This window comes from Grus americana, chromosome 14 (genome assembly GCF_028858705.1).
Source record: "Grus americana isolate bGruAme1 chromosome 14, bGruAme1.mat, whole genome shotgun sequence".
Taxonomy (NCBI): domain Eukaryota; kingdom Metazoa; phylum Chordata; class Aves; order Gruiformes; family Gruidae; genus Grus; species Grus americana.
In genome coordinates, this window is record NC_072865.1 from 11,041,243 (window position 1) to 11,062,964 (window position 21,722).

The following is a 21,722-nucleotide window of genomic DNA, read 5'->3' on the forward strand; positions in this document are numbered from 1 at the left end:
GTCTCACCCTCTTCACATTCAAGTTCGTCAGGAAAGGATGCCATCGCTGATGCCATGTCTGGTTCTCCAAGATACCTTCAACATTGCCAGGTATTGGGAAATTTTGTGACCTTTAATAGGCAATTCAGTTGAAGAAATTCTCTTGGCTTTAATTTTCTTTTTGTAGAAGAAAAAAGACTCTGAATGAGGCACAATTTGTTACAAACAGAATTGTCAGAAATTCTGTCAAGGTTATTTTCACAGAAGGCCATCAGAGCTACACTTGGATAGGCAACAAAGCTCTTTCCATAGTTTATGGCAATGCCATTACACATGGAAACCTATCAATCCATTGACAAACTAATTAACTTGCATGCAAGAAAAAAATAAATCACAAATCCATCAATCCATTTGCCACAGGGCCAGTCCCAGAGGTCCTGCCACTCAGTAGAAATGTTTCAGCTGTAAGGGCATCTCAGTATACGTTCATACACTCACGATCTCACTTTAAGGATTTCTGCCTGACAGTGAAAAATTCAGGAAGGTAATTTTTTTCCCTTCATCCCATAACTTCTTCCAGCTGATAACTAGATATAAGATTGACAACATTAGATCTTGACATAAAAGCTACAGCTAAAGCGAAAGACTCAGGAGCACTTCCCAGCTCCTGGATCCAGCTGTCTGTCCTGGCTGCCTCCCACATGTATGCCATGTATGAAATTCAAGTGTGAACCACCCCATCATTGGAATCCAGGCTGCTATTGTAAGAAAACTCAGGCACGTAGGCAGGGAGGGAGCCAGAGGCTGACAGAACACTCAGATGGATCGCCGAGGGGGATAAGGAGTCTGAAATACGCCCCAAGAAGAGGTGCTCCACTGTTTAGACTCAGCCAAAGAAATGGTGTAGTGCATTGCCAAGCACCCTGTTATACAGCCTAATCCATTCTGCAGGTAAAAGTGATTGGGCTGCACTTCTTCAAAAATGGCATTTCACTCCCGATTGTTAAAAATCTTTTTGTAATAAGTTGCTGATTTTGCTGATTTTATGGCAACAGCTTAGCATCTGAAATTTTGAAAGGCTGACTGAAAAAAAAAGTGACACAATTGGATCTTCATACTTGCTTGGTATTGTTCAAGAAGATGTAGGATTTGTCCTTTATTATTACAGCACAGCTTTATTCCAGATGGCGTCCAGACTCTTAAGTAGCCTCTCTTAGGAGACGCTTTGTAAGAAGGAAATGTCCTTAGTCATGTATCTAAATCTTCAGAGTTATGAGAAAATACTCCTTAGCTGCGTAGCTTCTTACATGAAGCTTCAGGAGTGGGTTTTTTTCAGTGCTTTATCTTAGAATTCATAACCATAAACCAATTTGGCCCCGATTCTCCTGAGAACACTGAACACCATCCATGAGGATGATATAATCCTGGAGTCCAAAAACATCTCACATCTGCTCCACTATTTAATGGGTTCCTTTCAGTCCACACAGCCCAGCAATCAAAGTCCAAAAGACTCATACAATAAAGAGAAGATAATTTCTCCAACTACCCTCAAGTCTCAAAGGTATCCACTTGAACCAGCACTAGCTGTCTCTGAGCCAGTTTGCTATCCTAGCCACATCCCTGTCGGCTCTACCCATCTCTGCATACACCACCCACCATGACTGCACCAGTGAACCTCTCCAAGTTTGCAAATCTTAAAAAGAAACATCTGTCTCCCGAGATGACTACGTACCCACCAGCAATTCCTCTGCTCCGCGCCTTGTAATACTGCAAGTGCAGCATGAGTATGGAACAAGAACACCGTGTTTCTAAGCAATTTGTCAAATAATTAAATTATGCACACAATAACTAGCTGGCTCAATTATATTAGCCAGTCTCCATCATATAATATAATTTCTAGTGGCTGTTTAGGCACTAATAGCCTCAGATCTTTTTAACTGTGTCTGGTGCCAGCTGCGGTCTGCATGACGTCTTTCTGTGCCAAGTCAAACCCCTTGAATGGAAAATTCATGGCTCAGTTTCCAAGCCCCTGCTCCTTATGAAAGTTCTAAAATGCCATTTGCAAGAAAGGTGCTTCCACCATTGAATATTAGTGAATTCCCACTTAGGTAAATAAAAGGCTCTGTTTGGTTTGCTTCTCTTTTCTGCCATTTAATGCCATTAAAAAAATCCTTCAGCAGAATAGGCTGGTATATTGAGATGCTATAATATTGTTTGTAGGAACATCAAACAAATACATGGCTTTTTGGCAGATCATACAGGTGTTTAAAGGTCTTTTTCCTCTCCTCCCACAAGAATATTTTCTTCCTTTTTCAACTATTATAAGCTTTCCTTCCTTATTTCTGTGACTCTGCTACCTTCAAAAGAAGAGAAGGAAAACCCCAAAATTAAACGTGGGGTGACTCAGGAACACTGCTTATAAAGATGCTTTTCTTCCCAACCCCATGGTACTAACACCTGACATACCATTTCATGTGCTGAGCAATGCTGGAAGAGGCTTCCTTCCAGATCACTAATTTGAGATGGTTTTTCAATTAGTGGGATTGCAACAGACAGATACATCATCTCCACAGCTAACCCTCCATCAGTGACATGCTGCAATTGTGCAAACCCTTGGCTGTGACATTTTCTCCAGTCACTTCATGTGGGACATGACAATGGATGCCTCAGCTCATCAAGGGCCCTTTTTAAATGCATTAACAGGAATACAAGATAAGTCATCAATAAAAAGTCTCCTTGCCTACCCTTTGCCGGCCAAGACTCAACCTCTGAAGAGTCTTATACATGCAAAATCTCCCCCTCTCCCTGCTCCCCTCACACTGGATTTGGTGCAGGGAAAGCATTAGGAGCCCTGAGTAAGAACAAGTGGAGGCACTAGCACACGGCAACAGACCTGGGAAATGCAGGCTGGGTTGCTTGCTCTGCTACTGGCTTTCTTTGGCACCAGACACACGCTCAGGCCCAGATCCACAGCTTGCTACCCACTGGTACTCACAGACACTCCAGCAAGATCCACCCAAATTTGCAAGCATCTAAGTCCCCAAAAGCTCAGTTTTTTGTCAGCCCATATGTGCATAACCACCCAAGCACCAACACCATCCCATGGCCAAGGATGAGGCTGGTTCTAGGGAAAAGCTGAGGTCTGTTTGCTTTGTGACATTACCTTCTTCCACAGGCAGCACAATTTTCAAAGCAAACCTTTCAGACTTGAGTACCGCAGTACTGGGCTAAAGCACAAAATGGTATTCCTCCAGGCATGTTGTCTTGTGTATTTGCCTCTCCCATCACTTTCTTATATTTTGATTTTACATGTGACACTACCATTTTCCTCATCAGCCATCAACAGCAGAAGAATGGATTTAAAAATGCCCAGAACAATTTAAGCACTTAATATGCCAAGGCACAATATGACTTTCCCCTACTACTCCCCAGTCCCATGGACTTCTTAGGTAAAATGAAATCAAAGGTCAAGCTTGCACAAATTAAAAGACCTTTGTTCAGTGCACTCTTGTGGTTAAAAAAAAAAAAGAACTGGAAGTTCCCTCCTTCAAGACTGTCAACATATTCACATGTATTTCAGCACCTACGTCTGCCATCATGGGTCAGGAAATAAAGCTAATAATATGGCAGCATTCATGGTCCAGTACACCCATTTCTCTTAAAAAACTTATTATGTGGGTGCTTCATACAAGGACAAAGTGAGGACTTGGCAAGAAAAGCATCCCCTGGGTAACAAGAATTAAAAGCCTTTCCGTTTTAAATTAGAAATGTTAAGCTTTATTGCTGCAAATGACTTACAACAGCTACTCTTTTAAAAACAAACAACAAAAATGAATAGTCTAGCTGATTATGATGCCTTCAAAGGCATGAGGCCAGTTCCATTAGCTGTGGATCTGACCCAACAGGCTTAATACATCTGCAAGTACTAACAAGAGGGAGCTCAGGTCTGTTTAACATTCAGTCAGCAGCCTGTGCTGCTTTATAAATAGAGAGAATGAAACATTGGGGGGGGGAAGTATGAGCAAAGCATTTCACTTCCCTGATTTTTTAATTTTATTTTTTTTTTTTTAGCATTCTGTGGTTTGGCTGCAAGACTCAAAACGCACTTCACAACAGTCAATAAACTTTGCCTTGCCTTCAGTCAGCTGAAGACTCTTTCCTTCTCCATCCCATTCGGTCCCTTTTGCTACATTAGCCAAACTAGCATTAAGCATATTTCATTCCACCTCAAATGCTGACAAGAAAATTACCCAACAAATAAGGTTTACTGTGGGGTGGCAGAGGTACCAGAATGAAACATGGCACTGTATTGTTGAAGACAAAGATGCAGTGTAAGAAATCATTCAGACTAAATGGAAACCGCAATTACATTTCGTAATTAGTGGAATGGGTATGTCCATGGAGTCGCTTATGAAAATCTTTTTCAAGCATTTTGTTCCAAAGCAAAGGGTCAGTTGAGGTTTCTGCTCTGTGACTCCTTTCTTCCTCCAATATATCATGGTCTGGAGAATTTAGATTCAGCAGGTCTACCCCACAAACCCTTAGTCATGTGAATATGCTATGTGACTTCCATTTTTAGACAGTTTCTGCATAGCAATTAACTTTCTTCTTCTCTCCAAAAATCAATTAAAGGAAAAAATAACCCTGAACAAATCTCTTCAGCTGATTACTCTGTCAGTGCTCACAGATGGCAAAAATAAAATATATTTGAGGTGTATTTTCTGACTTTGCAAAAGAGTATGTGTTTCTGTACAAAAGAATATAAAACAAGAATACACTTTAAGGAATGATCCATTTCATATAAAAGCCATGTATTTTTTTTTTTTCCTTTGCTTTGCTAGGTGGTCCCTAACCCAGTTATACAGAGCACCCTAGTTAAATCAAAATACACTTTTCTTGTGTGTGTTTTCTACATGGAAATTCTTCCTGGCTTTATCTTCTTGGGACCTAGCCCGCACCAGAAAGCCAAGTATTAGCTGGGAACTCTTACAAAAACCACAGACTTTTACCCAGACATGGGAAAGCTTGCAGGGTTTATAGTACGATACCTGGGGATGTGATCAGAAATATCTGTTTTCTGGCAGTTGAGCCACAAATCCACTTTTGGTTCATCCTCACAGCTCCACATTGTCACTGATGCTCACAAATGGCTCCATCAATCTACCTCCATGCAAGCTGTGAGACCAACTAGGACAGGCATGACCTATCCTCTTCTCTTCCCATTACAGCCAGAGGAAGAGAAGAATGATTTCTGAGCTCAGGCAAAAAGATGATGAGCAACATTCCTCACTTCCTTTCATACATAAGTGAGAGTCTGAATCCATGCAGGTGCTAGTTTGCATCAGATATAAGCAGATGCAAGGCCAGGCAGGGCCAGGCAGTGGATTTGTGAGACGGGAGATACCGTGACCCTCTGCATTGCAGTGGAAAATATTCAGCCTCCGAAGTCAAGGCAAAGTGTGGATCCAGAGACAACTCCATCACTGTCTAGAGAAGACTTAGGTGGAGTGAGGGCAGCCTGACACCCCTGCAAAAAGAACATATCTCAGCCCACTGGGAAAGGAGATTGCCTGATGATAGCTGAGAACTCCCAAAGGGAGCCTCCAAATCAGTCCCTGGAGACTGAAATCAACCCCTTCATACTGACACCTCTCCAAGCCCCTCTTTGAATGCAAGACTCAACAGGAAACCACTACCCCATCCCCAACGCTGGTGCCAGTGCCACAAGATGCCTGAACGCTATTGCCACTGCTCCCCTGTGCCTGCCACCTTGCTGATTGTCCTCTGCTTCGTCCCTTGTTCTGCTGGATCACACAGCCCATCCGAGCACGGTGCAGCCTGGAAACAACATCTCAGCCACATTAGCAATTATCACCAAAGTGAGAAAAATCTCTGTGTATTAGAGCGTGTTCCCTCCCTCGAGCACCACTCACATTAGTCAGTGTAATGGGATCTTTCAGCAGCCACTCTGCATCTTCCAGATAACCGATGTGATGTGGCAGTCGTCATGGTAACATTGTTATTGTTAGTATTAAAAAGCAGTAAGGAAAATTATCCTGCTCACACTCAGAGGAGTCCTTTCTCTATGAGTTACTCCTGCCCTTTGGTAACTTAACAATTAAAGGAATCTTTAAATTTATTTAGCTATTGAATGGGCACAATGAAAAGCTCAGTGCCATTTTTCTGGGATTCATTCCATTGCAGGTTAGAGGAAGAACTCTCAGCATAAAGCAATAGCCTACAGGTGGAAGCAGAACATCCTGTGGAGAAGTTTGCAGGAACCATGGCATGGAAGGAGGGGTTGGGAAGGGGGAGCAGGGGGAGCAGACAGAGGGGAATGCCACATTTAGGGCTGGGGGTGCGTGCAGCAGAGCAAGGGAGAGTTCCCACCAACACAGCTGCAATGGTGATGTGCCCTTTAAGGGCAGGCTGGGCAGGTGGATAAATGCTGGCATTCAGGGAAATGAGGTGTTTCTCAAAGCTATGCTCACGCTGCAGTCGTCTGGCAGTCCAGAGGCCACACAGCAATTTGCACCACACTGTACAAGACGCCTTGCACTCATGTCTCAGTGGATCTTACCCACGGAAATAAAGTGATCGAGACCCGCTCCCCACGTTCCTCCACAGGGAGACAAGCCCGGGACTTTCCTTTCCTCAGAATTGCAGTGCCTGTGGTGGCTGGACCTAGCTGAGTACCCTGCGGACTCGATGGGTCAGATTCTAGGGGTGCAAGCAGGGGAAGCATCTTCCATTTCAGCAAAGCTGTTACCAACAGGAAATCAAGCTCTGGCCCTGGCCCAGAAAAATCTTTCTTAATTAGGAGCTAAGCGTTTCAGATACTGGTTTGTTTTTGATAACAAACAGTTATTGCATCAATGTCTGTTTTGTAGGCTGTGGCTGGAGACAAACTGATTTTGTTCTAAGCCTTTCACATTAGGTCAGAGGAAAATAATTGTTTCAGTATGAACATTTCAATAACAGAAACATTTGAATGGGTTCCACTATATTTTAAGAACCTGATGAGAAGTGTGGTGAGTAATTACATCCACTGGATACTAGATCTACATGTATCAGAGCAGTTTCAGGGTGGAGGGAGGAGAGGGTTGATCTAACGATAAGAAATACCTTGTCATTGCATACTCAATAGGAATCGAATACACAGCCAGTGACTCTGAAAATGGATCTTGTAGGAATTGAAGGAAAAAGACTGAAGTTCCCAGTCTTCTTCAGTGAAGTAATGATCAATACTTGCAGATGATTTTTCCAGGTAGATAAATTGTTCACAAAAAACCATCTTAAATATCTCAATTTCTCCCCCGTACACCCACTCCCAACTTGTTCTGTTAAAGACAAGTACATAGTTTAATTATTCCAACTCTGAAAGTTGGAATAACTTCAGATTTCTTAAGAAAATGATCCATGAAAAGGAAGGAACTGTGGAAGACTTGAGAAGTCAGATAACTGTGGTAGGTAACTATCACCGAACTAATAGTTATTAAATCATTGTCTCCTTGAAAAAGCAGTATGAATAGCTCTATGGCATTTAGTGACAACAGAGGCTGAACTGGTTGCACGTGAACTTACTTGTGTAATAAAGTGAGCAATTTGCACAAAACCAGTAACCAACAGAGAGTTATGTGTGTCAACCCAACGCTCCATGTTGTAAGCCTACACTGAAAGGCCACTCCAGTACCTTTTCTGGTGCTATTTGGAGATAGAAAAATCTGGGCAAATTCAGGGCTAGCACAGGTCTACCTACACTCACTGGATCTGACTGGATCAAGCACAAAATCCATCAGCAACCATTCTCCAGCTTTTTTCTTCTTAAGCAGGATGCTGATGTCTTGAATACAAGCTCCAGCTAAGTGACAGTCAAGAAAGGGGGTAGAAACCCACTCTTCACCTTAAAGTGCTTCTGGTTGATTTCTGTGTTATCTGGACTGGTTGGAAGACAAAAGGAGTGACTGGAAATCCTGTCCTCCAGAAGTAACGAGACTTTTCACTCAATGGATAATTTCCTTGAAAAGCAAAAGAGCATTTGATCTCATTTCAGCATTGATAGAAAGAAATAAGGGCAGAAAGTCACAAGAATTAAGATACTTGCATATGACAGAGTGTTCTTAAAAGGTGTAACATGGGATATCACCGGCAAAAAGAAGCAGTAAGCCCTACCTCAAATGCAAAGGGTTAGATCTGTTGTCCCACAAAGGAACCTGATTCTATGATAGAGAGAGTCATCCCATTTGCAGACCTTTTTTAGTGCACCTCAGTGTCACCACTGGATGGCAAAGCATGGTAACATGCACTACCTTCAAAGCATGCAAAATGGAAGGCAAACACCAGACACCATTCCCCTCCAAACTGAGAAACCTTGGTATACGTCGTTACTGCAAAGTAAGATCTTTGCAGTTCAGAAACTTCCTAGAGGGACACACTCAAAAGGCATAAACAGTCTGGAGGAGGCAAGGTCTATAAATCATTGCCAGTCAGCTTAGAAAAAATGTTGTCATTGCTTCTCTGTGGAGGAGTAAAACGAGAAAAGAAATTTTTTTTATGTATGGATGGCTCAACCATAACGCTATTTTAACATCGTTTTCTTGTAACCCATCTACACACAACTATTTAAACATTTGTTATAAAGTATGTATGGGATGACTCATCCAGCTGAAGAATAAACCTAATTGGTCAAACTTCCAGGACACTGTGTGCTGAGCTATAGAGAATCATAATCTCATCTATTAGGAGATGTGACAAGTTGCAGAAGCTATCTAAAATTCCTGGAAGAGGTAGGGCGAAATAAGAACCGTTGCCTAGGGACAGTCTCCTCTTTAATTATCGTAAAGAGCTCAGATCTGTGCTATTCTGGATGGATGAAAAATATGCATGCATAAGCTTAGATTGTGGCTTTGGCTTGCTCATGCGAAAAAGTTGTCTAATAATTCATTAGCCTCTTCAATAAAAGATACCCAAAAGGCGGAATAAAGGGCATCTGTGGATTTGACTGCCATGTTCATATGGTCCCAAAGGTGCCCCCAGGGATCCCGCTCTTCTGCATAATGCAGCTACATGACTCAGGAAAAAAAAAAAACAAAAACAAAAACAAAAACACAAACAAAAAAAACCACAAAAAAACAAACCAACACAAGAACTTGGGAAGAGTTTCCTTCTTCCCTGAGAACATTCCCATACCAAGTGACCAGAAATAGAGGAAAGAAAAGCACTTCATTGATTGAAACAGGAATGTTAGAAACCCCTCCAGACAGATTATTAATGGGTTCGAGGCACAGTCATAAATGTGGAGTCCCAGCAGCATTTTTCCACAAATACTTAGTAATGATAGAGACTCATTTTGCCATATTTCTGTTTGAATTGATGATAATTCTACTCTTTGGGTGAAAAATAAAATACAAGACATCTCACTGTGTATTCTCCAGGATGCCAAAGCAGTGCCATGGCAGACAGGAGAGGACCTCTTGGCCATTTCTCTGCACCCTCTTACTGTCCTGTCTCTTTCCCCAGCATACAGGTATCACATACTGAGATGTATTGCTCCTCATACACAGATTAGTAGACACAGGAGCAAAATTGCTCCCTATGCAAATCCTTGAGTTCAAGCATTGCTGTGGACTCACGCTAGTTGCACATGCATTTCCCATACAGATCTCACACATTTGGAGTGCACTAAACCAATGGAGTGACTACATTTGGATGGACTTTTTGCCTTTCCTTCCATCATTTTTCTTGCAGAAATCAATGGGATGATTTACTTGCTTCCGCCAGTGTATAGCTACCAATGGCTCAAGTATAGAGGAATACTTTCATTTTAATCAGTGTGTTAGCAAGAAGGTGTGGATGATATTTCCAACATACCACATACTGGAAGGCTATACAAAGCAACTAGCCTGCAAAAGCAAATATGATAATCTCATTTATATTATCTTTTTTAAAGCTTTTCAAAGTATAGCCAAACTGAGATGATAAAAGTTAAGTATTTACTATGATTTCCTCTTACAAAAAACAAACGTAAAATGATTTCATCAGTACTAGACAATAGGCCTGCTTATAACCAGAGGGCACTATTTTTAATAACGTCACTAAAAATATGCACTGGTATAAAAATGTGGTGCAATTAAAAAAAAGAAGTACAAAAGGTAATGAAATATTACCTATTATCTCAGCTCATTTTTGTCAGGAAATAATACTACGAACTTAATACCATACATGGAAGCCTTATGAAAAGCAGGCAGGGAGAGGCTTATAGTCTTATCCAGTATTAGATGAGAGGCTGAGTGATTAATAAGTTGACATTGAAGAGCAGAGAATCAAAATCATATGGACTTTAGGGAAAGGAAATAGCTTAAAAATGAAACTGTCATGCTGCCAGGCTGCATGGGAAGAGGCACAGCTCCCACAGCCATCCCCACCGAGCAGCGAAGGGGAAGGCAGCTCCAACCTCTGGCAGTGACGTGCACAGCTGGAGCCTCCAGCTCCCCCGTGCCCGCTGCTGTGCGGTCCTCTCGCACACACGAGTGAGAGCAATGGGAGAACTGCACCGAAAATAGGAAGGGGAGAGGGAAAAAATACATTGCAGGGAGAGGTTTGAATGCAAGAGCCAGTTGAGAGTTTGAAGAATGGGAAAAATGAGATACCTTCTACAAGGAGTAGATGAAATGAGATTTACCTATAGCAGTGGACGAGCTGTATGTCTAACCCATGGGCCTCCAGCATGCACACTGTGTGAGGATGAGATGTTCTTGATTGCTTTTATAAATAACAAGGTCAGAACTTTTGATGGAATTAAAACTTGATCTTACACTGACCTTAACATTGTTCAGAGCTGCAGGATTAAGTTTTAAATACCCAAATGAAGCGCCGTTACTTACAATATCGATAATAAGGCCATTTATTGTGGGTCACAAGCCAACACATCGCTTCCAGGAGAGTCTACATTTACTGTTGTTTCTCAGGCACATTGTGTCTGGTTCTGATTTGTATGTTGTTCACACTGGAAAATGTCTGCTGTGGTTTCCAAGACTGGGAATTTAACTGTAGCTAATTCACTGTTTACTTTACTAGTGGTACCAACAGAGAGTCACAATTGGTAGTAAATAGGTACTATGCACGCAATAAGATCAGTGAAGAATTCAGTCAAAATCAACAGCATGTAAGCCCCTAGTAAGTAAGTTAGATAAAAACATGTGATGTCCACTGAAAAAAACCCCAAACCCAAGAATCTATAAACATTTATTCACAAACCTCTTAAAAATAAATTATAGCTTTAAATATCCTGGATGAAAGCAACAGAATTGTCCTTGTGAAATATATGTTAGTGAATTTCTGGCAAAAATTGAAACGGTGCCATTCTGTAGTGCTTCAGAAGAGGGTAGCTAAACATTTCTCCTTTCAGTAAGTTCAACAAGCCTTATCTTGAAGTTTATCAAGGATGAATGGTAACAATTTTTCCTGGATCACATTTCATTTTTCAAAGTGATAGTTTTCTTCTAAATTACTAGAAAACAATTATAATAAACTTTTTTTTTTCTTGCAAAACTAAGAACAACTGGGCCAAATGAAAGACTATTCAGTTCCTTGAGTCAATTCCTGCTAATTGTCAAGGATGATACCCTTCACAAAAAATTATAAACCCAATCCCAGCTTTTCAAGGAGCAGAACTATAGCTAGACACTACTCTCGATGTTTTCTACTCAAATCATTGATATTTCCTCTGACTTTGGAAATATGAAATCAGATCTCACATTTTTATCACTCCCATGCTCTGTGGTTGAGGAAAAGCACCTTATCTTCTCAATGAAAAGGGAGAAAATACTAGCAGCTACATGCTTGGAGTCTAATTTTAGGAGGAACTGAGCCATTCTAATATGCTGCAGTCAACAGGAACTGAGGGCTCTCAATAATTCATGAGTTTCTTTCCGTGTTTGAGTAGAGTCTGTTGAAAATTTCTCAAGGAAACATTCTTCATCAGAAAATTCCAATTCCTGTGAACCAAAACTGCTTAGAGGACAGGATATGTTTGGATATTTGTCTAATATCTCTTTTTTAATCCAGTTTGAAATGGCTTTTAACCTATAATAATATAATTATATAATAATAAAATATTTTAAATATGAAAAGGGTTGTTTGACTACAAGACAAAAGAATTTTTAAAAGGTGAAACAAACAGTTTCAATCAATCTTCACTGTGATTTTTAAAATTCTTTTAAAGCACAGATGTTTGGGCATAAAAAAGATTCAGACTTGGTTTACTTTCAATTTGGGCTGGAAAATATTTGCATAACTTTTCCTTGGAACAGGAAAACATTTCCTACTTTAGATCTAGTTATGAAGGTATTTCCATGCCTGTCCTAAAAAGAAAAAAAAAAAAAAAAAAGCTTTATACTCATGCAGATAAATGTCTCTTTGACCCTAGTGATGAGCAGAGTGTTAAATTGTTATGTCTTTACCGTCACTTTGATTCAGTTATTTTAAAATGAATGGCATTTGCATCAGAAGGCAGCAGAATAACCATTTCTTACCTTTAGTCTTTCTGTTACACCATCAGTGAAACTGACTGTGAATTCAGCAATTTTGGGCACTCTGAGTTTTCCTTTGTTCTTCTGGTCAGGCTGATATTCTGTTCTTGTTTTCACAATTACCTGGAAAATATCAATACTGTTAAGGTTTCTGCACACAGCATACTTTTGTTTTGTTATCTGAGCTTTTCTATATAACCCATCCCCTAGACCTACACAAGCACCTTAGAACCATAAATTAACACAAACTCATCATACTCTCAGGAACTAAGGGAGACAGATAAATAGTCAGGCAGATACACAGACCTAGGACAGTGAGCTTATCAGATTGAGCCTTAAAATAGCTGACAGCAAAATGTTTGACATCCACTTTTCTTTAGGACTAGGCATATAATTTTTATATCATATTCAACAGGCAGAACATGCAGAATAACAGCTCACCCTAAAGAAGAGCCTCACTTATTAAAAGTCACGTCCTAACAAGTTCCACTGAAGCCAATTTAAATTTAGGCCATTTGGTGTCTCATTTATTCAGGCTCCAGATTATCAATATTAATTTCATACTATCACCTTGGGTTTTCCCCAGAAGATCTCAGTGTCATTTGCCGACTAATCCAGGTCCTGCTAATCTTATAAAAGGAAAGTGTCTTACGCCAATGGAGAAGCCCTAAGTAGCTTTTAAAAGGGTACGGTCAAATTACAAAAATGGCATTGTCAATCTACATTGAATGTATTTGTAATCTAGAATTACCTTAAATATTTTGGGTAAAACGCACCCACTGCAAACACAGAAAAGCTAACACCTAACGCCAGCCGCTCCCAGAGGAGACGAGCATCGGGGCCGTACCCTGAAACTAACAGCCCTTCCGAGGAGTGAGCGTATCCATCCCATTATATATCTTAAAAGACTACCCATCCATGAGCCTATGCAGCAGTGTGAGAGCACGCCAGCGTAGCCACACGACCTTAATCTATCTGGGAAATGCAAGAGAAGACAAAATGGCCTTGTCTTCAGCACTGGCCAAGAGCTGGAGCTCATCCCTAGAGAGGGGGGCTGTGGTTGTGAGCACACACGACCGCTGCACTTCTGCACAGGATTCCCAACCCGGGGACAAGGTCCACAAAGCCCACAGTGGTTTGGCATGGTTTGCAAGGTTCGGATAGGTCAAACATAAGAGGACAGAAAGAGTATCAAAGCTCTTGATCCCAGGGCCAACACTTCCACTTTTTGACCTCCCATTCTGAATTGCAGGACTAGGCAGCCGTCAGCCTTGCCAAGGTGAGAATTAAATACTCCAGGAGCGGTGACTGGTTCATTTGAGAGTGACAAGACTGATCCTAAAGCTCTTTGTTAGAAACAAAAAGTCTTGAAGGATTGAAAAAGATTAAGTGATGCACAAGGTTGAGTTACCAGGTAATGAAGAACTTATTTCCAAATGAAGATAGCAAAGTCTGGTTTGGACCAGAGAAAACCTCAGGTATTTAATCCTCCTGCACTTAATGCCATGTGAAAATCAGAATGAGAGAAAATCAGTGAGGAGTCATAAGCCAATTTTCTGGATTCAAATGCAAATCATTAAAGACTGATGAATATTTATACCCTTCAGTGAATAATCCCTCTCAATAATATTTATTACAGTAGCATTTGCAACATTAAGACTTGGGAAGAAGAGAGGAGAAAAATTCATCCAAATGTATTTATATTAGCATTTTGGAACTCAGAATTTCTGATGACACAACATAGATGTGACACGTGGGGACATGAGGACAACCTTAATTCAGCAGGTTTGGGACGAACCCTAACCCTGCTCTGAACCTACAACTGAACCTAACCCCACCATGCTCTGAAATGCAGCCCAGCACGCTGTGGACCAAATGAAGCAAAGCTCCCTCTCCATCCAGGACGAGCCGGCCCAGGTTAGCTCCGAGTTGTGAATAAGCAATAACTTCATTTTCTCACTCAAAAGGAAGCAAGAACACTCAGGTCTCCATGCCCCTGGCCCCTGGCTTTCCAGTCTCGTCGCTGGCCTTTTGCAAACCCAGTACAGTAAATTACGGTGTCAGCCATCAACACCTGCCAGCGAGTGTTCAGAAACTGCACTCATTCTGCTTTCAAAGCTACCAGTGACAATATCCAATTCTCCCAAATTCATGTTTCCTGCTTGATATAAATCTTAGTTGCAGACAAAAATTTTAAATATACATGAGGGCTTTTCCACAAACTGTAATGTTAGGTCTTAATGGAGAATCATGAAGCAAGAACATAAGAAAAAAAAAATACCACAAGTATTAAAAGCCTTACTTGTTTCTACATATGATTTACATTTTCTTCCACTCTTTGTCATTAACGCCAGTTTTCTTACAGGTATTTTTGAACTGTCTTTACATTCAACCAAAATCCTATCAGTAGGAAAGTTTGAGTTATGCTGTTTACAGGGATACAGCACGAGACTGACAATAAACCCACACAGCCCTTCACAAGGCATCAGATTCAAGTCCAGTAGCAATGTCCATCACGTCTGTGAATAAATAAGTAAGCTCAGTCCCCAGCCAGATCAGAAGCTACGCGAAACCCAATTTGCTGACTGTGCCAGCAGTGAAATGTGTGTGTGTGCATACAACCACTGTCATTCTGCTGCTCAGTGTTTTGCAGGGAAATTTGCAGAGGTATCAAAAAGCTTTAGTAAAGGAGCTAAGAAGTACCTTTGCTAAATACCTTCTGGCATTGCAAAAGCTAAATATCTGCTCTCCAAAAGTATCTTTGTCAGACACCTGGTGGAATTACTCGGCAGAAGAAAGCCAGGGCAGTCAGTAAGGTCTCCTCTTTAAAGGAGAGCACAGAAATAAAATGACAAAGGACAAACAGAAAACTGAAACCCTGTAGTGTGGGGGTAGCACCCAATATTGTGGCAGCAGCAATAAAAATGCAATTTTGCCAAGGGCACGGGGTGCACATTTAGAAGAAAAGACCTACCTCTTGCTCAGTCGCCTACAGTCTAAATAAATAAGCTTGAGCACGGATCCCACTTTTGCAGCAATGTTCACCCCCCCTCCATCCAACAAGCTGCCAGCAGGAAGCCCACGCAAAGGCTTCTGGAAATTGAGTTGTGTTCATCACAGTCCTTGAGCCTCCTGCACTAGTGAGACCAGCCCAGTCAGGGCCACCGGAGCAGTATCCAGAGACAGGAGCGAACGCTGTCAGATGATAACACACACATACGCACCCCACACACAGCTTTCAGCGGAGCATTTGCTACACTGACGGCCTCCCGGGCATGTGTCAGTTGTGAGTGTCTCTGAAACAAGTTTAAATGAGAGCTGGTCAAAGCCCAAAAGAACTTTTCCAAAGCACAAAGTATTAATCTAAGTGCAAAATTAGAAAATGAATAATTAATCTTATAAAGCATTTTTTCTATATTTTTAGCATTATTGAGTTTTTGCTATTTTGGTTGTTTGTTCCATTTTCATTTTCCAGTTCTCTGATCTGGGTTGGGTGGGTGGGAAAGAAGATCTGCCTTCCCCCGTTCCCTGCCATCACTCCTTTTTCACCTTTTCTTTCCGTTTTGTCACCAAGAAAAATTTCCTGGCAGTAAAGTCTTCCAGAAATTCTAACCAAATTGCTGTTGGATGTACAGTAATAAAAACCCCACTGACTCCACAGTCGGTGCAATGATCAGCGTTCATTTATCACCGGCTGCCCCAGAGCAGTTCCATCAGAGCCCGGGATCCCACTGTTTCAGCGTGAACAAGGTACATTCATCTCACACCACGACAGGTTTCCTGGGAGAGCTACTGGCGTTTATCACAAACCACAGCAAACAGAATGATCCCCGTTCCCTCTTCTTGTCTGTTTGGCACCTTCGCTGACTTCAGTAGTTATTCTTGATTGAAACTGGTGAAAAGGAGTATAAAATCGGGGTCCTGTGTAGGTTGCAATTCAAAGCAAACCGAAGTGAAAGAAATTCCCGTCCCTGCAATGGTGCTAGGGTGGAAATGAACTGCTGTAAGGGGGTCACTTCTGGAGCTGGCAGCAATGCCTGGCTGTGCACTGGCCTCCTGAGTACAGACCATAAATGCAAACAATCGAACCGGTGTTTAAATGGACGAGTAGTCTCTTGCATACTCCCAGAAAGACAATTCGTCCTCTCTCCACCTCCACCGCAGCAACGCCGTTCTGCCCATCGACTGCACTTGCCTCCTTTGCACACTTGCAAATCAATATTAAAAAGCAAGAACAGTTCCATCAGCTTTTTGGATTGTCTGAGCCTTTGCGATTGCTGGATAGATACCCTTTGAACTTTTTTTGACACTTGTCAACCTTTGTGTTTCGTTATCTAGGCCCTGATCCAGCACTAGCTTATGCCTGTGCCTCGCTTCGTGCGTTGCGATCGTCCACCAAAGAGAGGGGCCTCCCTGCCAGCTCCGTCCAGCCTATCCATAGCACTTTAAAGACAGTACTGTGGATGGAATCTAGAAGAATCAGGGGATCTCCCTGCAAATTATGCTGCTGCTGTAGCCTGTTCTTAAAGTTTTCACACTATTTCCCAAAGACCCTCCACCTTTAAACTGCAGAGAGACTGTGTTGCTCACGACAGATGCAATAAAGGGGACACAAAGAAATTACCTGGGACTTTCTTCATTTTACATCCAAAATAAAACTGTTCTTTGGAAGTTACTTCCTAGCTGAAGCTTGCAGACTGACTGTAAGAACACAGGAAAAAAGAAAAGGGGCTGCCACAGAGCAGCAAAAAGGCACATCTAATTATGGGAATCCACACTGCCAGTCCTTGCAGATTCCTCCAAAACTAAGTTTATCTAGCATTTGAACTCATTAACTTCCAATTCAGAGAAGCACTTAAGCATGCAAGTAGTCCTATTAACATCAGCAGGATTAGTCAGATATTTAAAGTTAAGTGTGCATTTAAGCGCTTTGGCCAGATCAGAGCTTAAGGTGGCCTCAATCACCTTCCCAGTTACAATAACGATGCCCAGGGCTCCTGTGGCATTCTTCAGCAAGACTGCTCAAAGTGCTTTAGGTACCAGCATGACCTCAGAATCCCCATATTACTGATGGGGGAGTAGGGGAAAAAAAAAAAAAAGAAAAAAAGAAGCTTAGTAATGTGCTGAGTCACACCAGCAATTGGTGGTTGAGTCTGGAAGACGGACCATGGCTCGCTGCTACTTACAGTGCACAGTGTTTTCTTGGGTTTTCATTAACTGAGCGATAATAGTAGCTCCAGCACATTCTCCATATAAATATAACATTCTTGGGATTAGGGGCTAGCAAGAGATATGGCTGGCGTGGGTAGGAAGTCAGATGCTCTACAGAAAATGGCAGCTCTCTGCAGAATTGTCCTCAACCATCCTAGGTTAGCAGATGTAATAACGCACTCCATTTCTTGAAAGGTTTTTACTTTCTGTTCTCTTTCTTGCATCTTCTGATTCCTCATTCCAATCCCTCAAATGCTTTTCTGCAAGAGCTCAGTAGCAGTCTATAGAGAATGGCCTGTAAAAGTTAAAAAACCCAAACACCACAGGCCAACAAGCCATATCTATCATGCTGCTCCACACAAGCAAGACTTTTCTAATGATGCTGTTTGCTAATACATTTATCGAGTCCTAAACCTAAATGCACTTCTTATTCTAGGCTTAAGGCTAGTGACACCGCTGGAATCGATAGGAAACCCTTCCTCAGCTTTAATGAATGCAGGACCAGGCACCTTCTCTGTAGTGATGCTCTGGAAAATTATAGGTGTGCTGAGGTGAGAAACAACAGATGAGAGTCTGCGTACACCAGCAGGAAATCCATCAGCACCAGCCCTGAGAAAGGAAACGGTAGGAGAGTGCTAGGAAATCTACAGATTTGGGATGCTGACAGAAAGAGAAAGTGAGCTTCTAACCAAGTGGACTATATTAAAAGCATTTGTTTTCAGGAGGAAGGAGCAGAGTAGACGTGAAATGTGACAAATGAGAAAATATCACATTAAGCATGGAACCTTAAAAAGGATTTTCCTGCAGTGGGATGAAGTAAGTGTTTCAGAAAATGAACTGATATGAATTCTGAGTCTTGTCTCAGACTGGCTAAATGTAACATCATTTATTGCCACTTTATATTTGCGTTTGAGCTCTATGGTTTTCCCTGAAGAAATGAGTAATAATATTTAACATAACTGGCATTGTGAAAACTTTAAATTATTCATTTGGAAAAGGACATGCAGCCCTGCTGTAATTCCCACTTCACTGCCACGGTGCATGTAATATATCGTGGTTCAGGTGCTGCAAAGTGCAAACCATAAAAATTTAAAATACTACTTCCCGGGATTATTAATAATGAAGAGTCTCTCACTCAGAGTAGCTTTCAGATTGACAGAAGAGATAAACAAAATGTGTTTCTCCTACCAAGGAGAAAGGTTTCCTCCAGGTTCAAAGCTGGACTTTGTGCTCCCACAAAATGGTTGTAGCACACCCATCTGTTTCCACGTGGATTAGTCATGCTCACTTTAAATGAAAATGAGACTCTCGGCTTCCAAACACATGCCTTTCTTCACTCCTTGCAGAGAGCGAACAGAAACTATAAACTTAACACTGGCACCGACATCGCGGTTTTCTTTGCCTTCCTTACCCAAGTGAGCATCAAGAGCTGAGAAGGACCTTAGACTGAGTCCCAGCTGTAGCGTGCTGTCCAGGTTACTGATGACAGCAAAACGGTGACCCCCAGTCTTGGCACTAAATTTGCTGTGACCGTGTCGGTTTCTGTGCTTACGTGCTACAAGCCAAGGGATGGCCACAATTCACCACCTGCCTACTACGGCATCTACACCTCCTTCTGACTCTTGCACTGTCTGCTGCTAGAAAGAGGACACCTTGGACTGGGTGGACTAATAATCTCAGACTACCTGGCAACCACCATGCTGCAAATTCCCAGATTTTTAGACAACTGGGTCTTTAAAAACTTTCCCAAATAATTATGACTATGTCCCATCCCATGGGAGAGGCACCTATGCTTCCAAATATACAGGATGAACACATCTCAGCAGGCAGACTTCCCAGAGATTAGTATTAAAATTGGCATTTGGCATGTATGTAAAGGTAGTTCCCATAGCATCCTAGTCACTATTTGAATACATGGAATGCCTGAAATATCAAGCAGCACAAAGAATGGGAAAAAAAAAAAAAAAAAAGGATGCCTGGGGATGAAATCCATAGTCAATGGAGAAAGCCACAGTCAGTATAAACACTCTGCTTTTTTTTTCCTGTATCAGCTCATCTAATGGATGTTGTGCTGGAAATGAGTTTCACAGAAGGTGGCAGAAAAAAGTGGTCTCCTGAATCAGTGCCAGGAGGATATTCCAGGCATAAGGAACATCACAAAAGGACAAAGACAGCAAATGTAATCAGCCCTGGCATCACCAATGAAAGGCAGCACAGAATGCAAAGGCTGCATTGGGAGCTGCAGCTGAGAAGGCAAAGGCATAGCTCGCACAAAGGGAGCATGGAAATTATTCAGCTAAGTCTCCCTACAAACCTCTAGGTGACCATAACCATCAGGAACCCACAGGAGGCTGCAAAGAGGTGACAAAAATTGATTTCAGTAGGTTCAGTCAAGGGAGGGTATAGCAAAGCAGACAAAAGAATCAATCACTCAACTGTAGTGATGGTAAATTGGCCAGGGTAGATTAGCAGAGCTCCATTGATTTCATCCAAACTACACTGATTTACACCAGTCAAGCATCCTACCCAGTCTTACTTTGCAGACCAGTAAGTAACTGGTATGCAGGGCTCACTTAGTCTTGCTGAAATAACTTCCACCTGCAGCAATGGGCTTTCATATTAGAAAAAAAGAATAGATTGCAACAGGCTTAGCCAAACATCCATACCCTGAACCACTTCTCCTGTGTCCGTTTCTGCAGAAGACAGCTCCAGGAATTGCAGTGCAGACGTAACTGGGTTTAAGAGAAGCAATGGAACTCATGAAAACAGACATGAGCTAGATTTAAACAACCTAATTCAGACACTGACAGCAGTGCAGTTAAGGAGAGAAATTTCTACCCAAGCTACACAAATCCTGAGACTTTCCACACTCAAGAGCTGCAGCAACAACATGTTATCTGTATGCAAGTGAGGTAGTTGAATGCTACCCCAGGTGTCTGTGAAGATTGCAAGCACACGCTCGGATTGCAGCACAGCTCTGCTGCGAGTGGATCGCCCTTGCACAGAGGTGTTCAGTGCGCTGTAGGCGAAGGCTAGCCCGGCAGCAGCTATAGCCAAAGAGGAGGATCATGAACTGCCAAGAACGTCAAGCAGGGCTGTCCAAGACATGCAAACAAAATCAAGAAGGTTACCCCAGAAACCCTGCACCGCCAGAGTGAGTGTTGCTGCAAATATTTATTAGAGCTTAATGAGCAGAGGTGGTGTTTACACTCAAATACACATTTAGAGGACAAATGGATTTGCACAGTGCAGAAGGGGGACAAATGTCACAGGAGAGGAAGGCTCAGACTTTGGTATTTGTGGGGATTAGGCAAGTATCCCAAGTGGGGAAAGGAAAGGATGGGGAAAGGCAAGACAGCCTGCTCGTTCCTTCATATTTGCAATGCTCTTTTTTTATTCCCTTCCTTTCTTTTATTCACACTTTCTTTCCCTTCGCATCCTCCCCCTCCCCTTTACTCTTCCTTCCTTCAACAATTATGAGCCCTGCCCCATCTCTCCTGTTCCCATTTGCTCCATCCCACCAAACTCACCAGCGGCACGGGCAGGAGCACAGATGCCAGCCCCCGCCTGCATCAGGAGCCCCCCCAGACAGCAGCAGGGAGGGCTGAGCTGCCCCTGGCCCCACCGCACGTAGCAGCACCCCGAAACCAGCTCCGTGCTGCCCTGACGGCGTGTGCCTTCAGGCTGGCTAGAGCCGCTTGGCAGCGGGCAGACTGACATCAGTATTTCGGGACAGAGCTGCAAGTAGTCCCCTAGGTACAGAAGCACTCATCCAGCGTACTATTAATTATGCCTGCTCAGCTGGCCAGGACAAAACATTATTTTCTGTTAAACCGATAGGGACAGGCTGTGAACACAAGGGACCCTCCTGATGTTCAGGAACTCTTGATTACTCGGTATAAACGCATGGCCTCGGCCACTCGGAGAGGGGTGCGGCCAGGGAGGGCAGGAGGCAGCACGGGGTGGGAAAAGCATTTGAAGAGAGCAGTTACATCTATTTTT

The 21,722-nt window shown here is 42.3% G+C and overlaps 1 protein-coding gene across 2 annotated transcripts in view; it reads right to left on the bottom strand.

Annotated features, from left to right (window-relative positions):
• Positions 1-21,722, bottom strand: part of NSG2 (neuronal vesicle trafficking associated 2) — a 37,797-nt gene that overhangs the window by 10,827 nt on the left and 5,248 nt on the right. For both annotated transcript variants that reach the window (XM_054842127.1, XM_054842128.1), the window contains exon 3: positions 12,513-12,632. In XM_054842127.1, the coding sequence (XP_054698102.1) occupies positions 12,513-12,632 (120 nt within the window). The remainder of the gene's footprint in view (positions 1-12,512; positions 12,633-21,722) is intronic.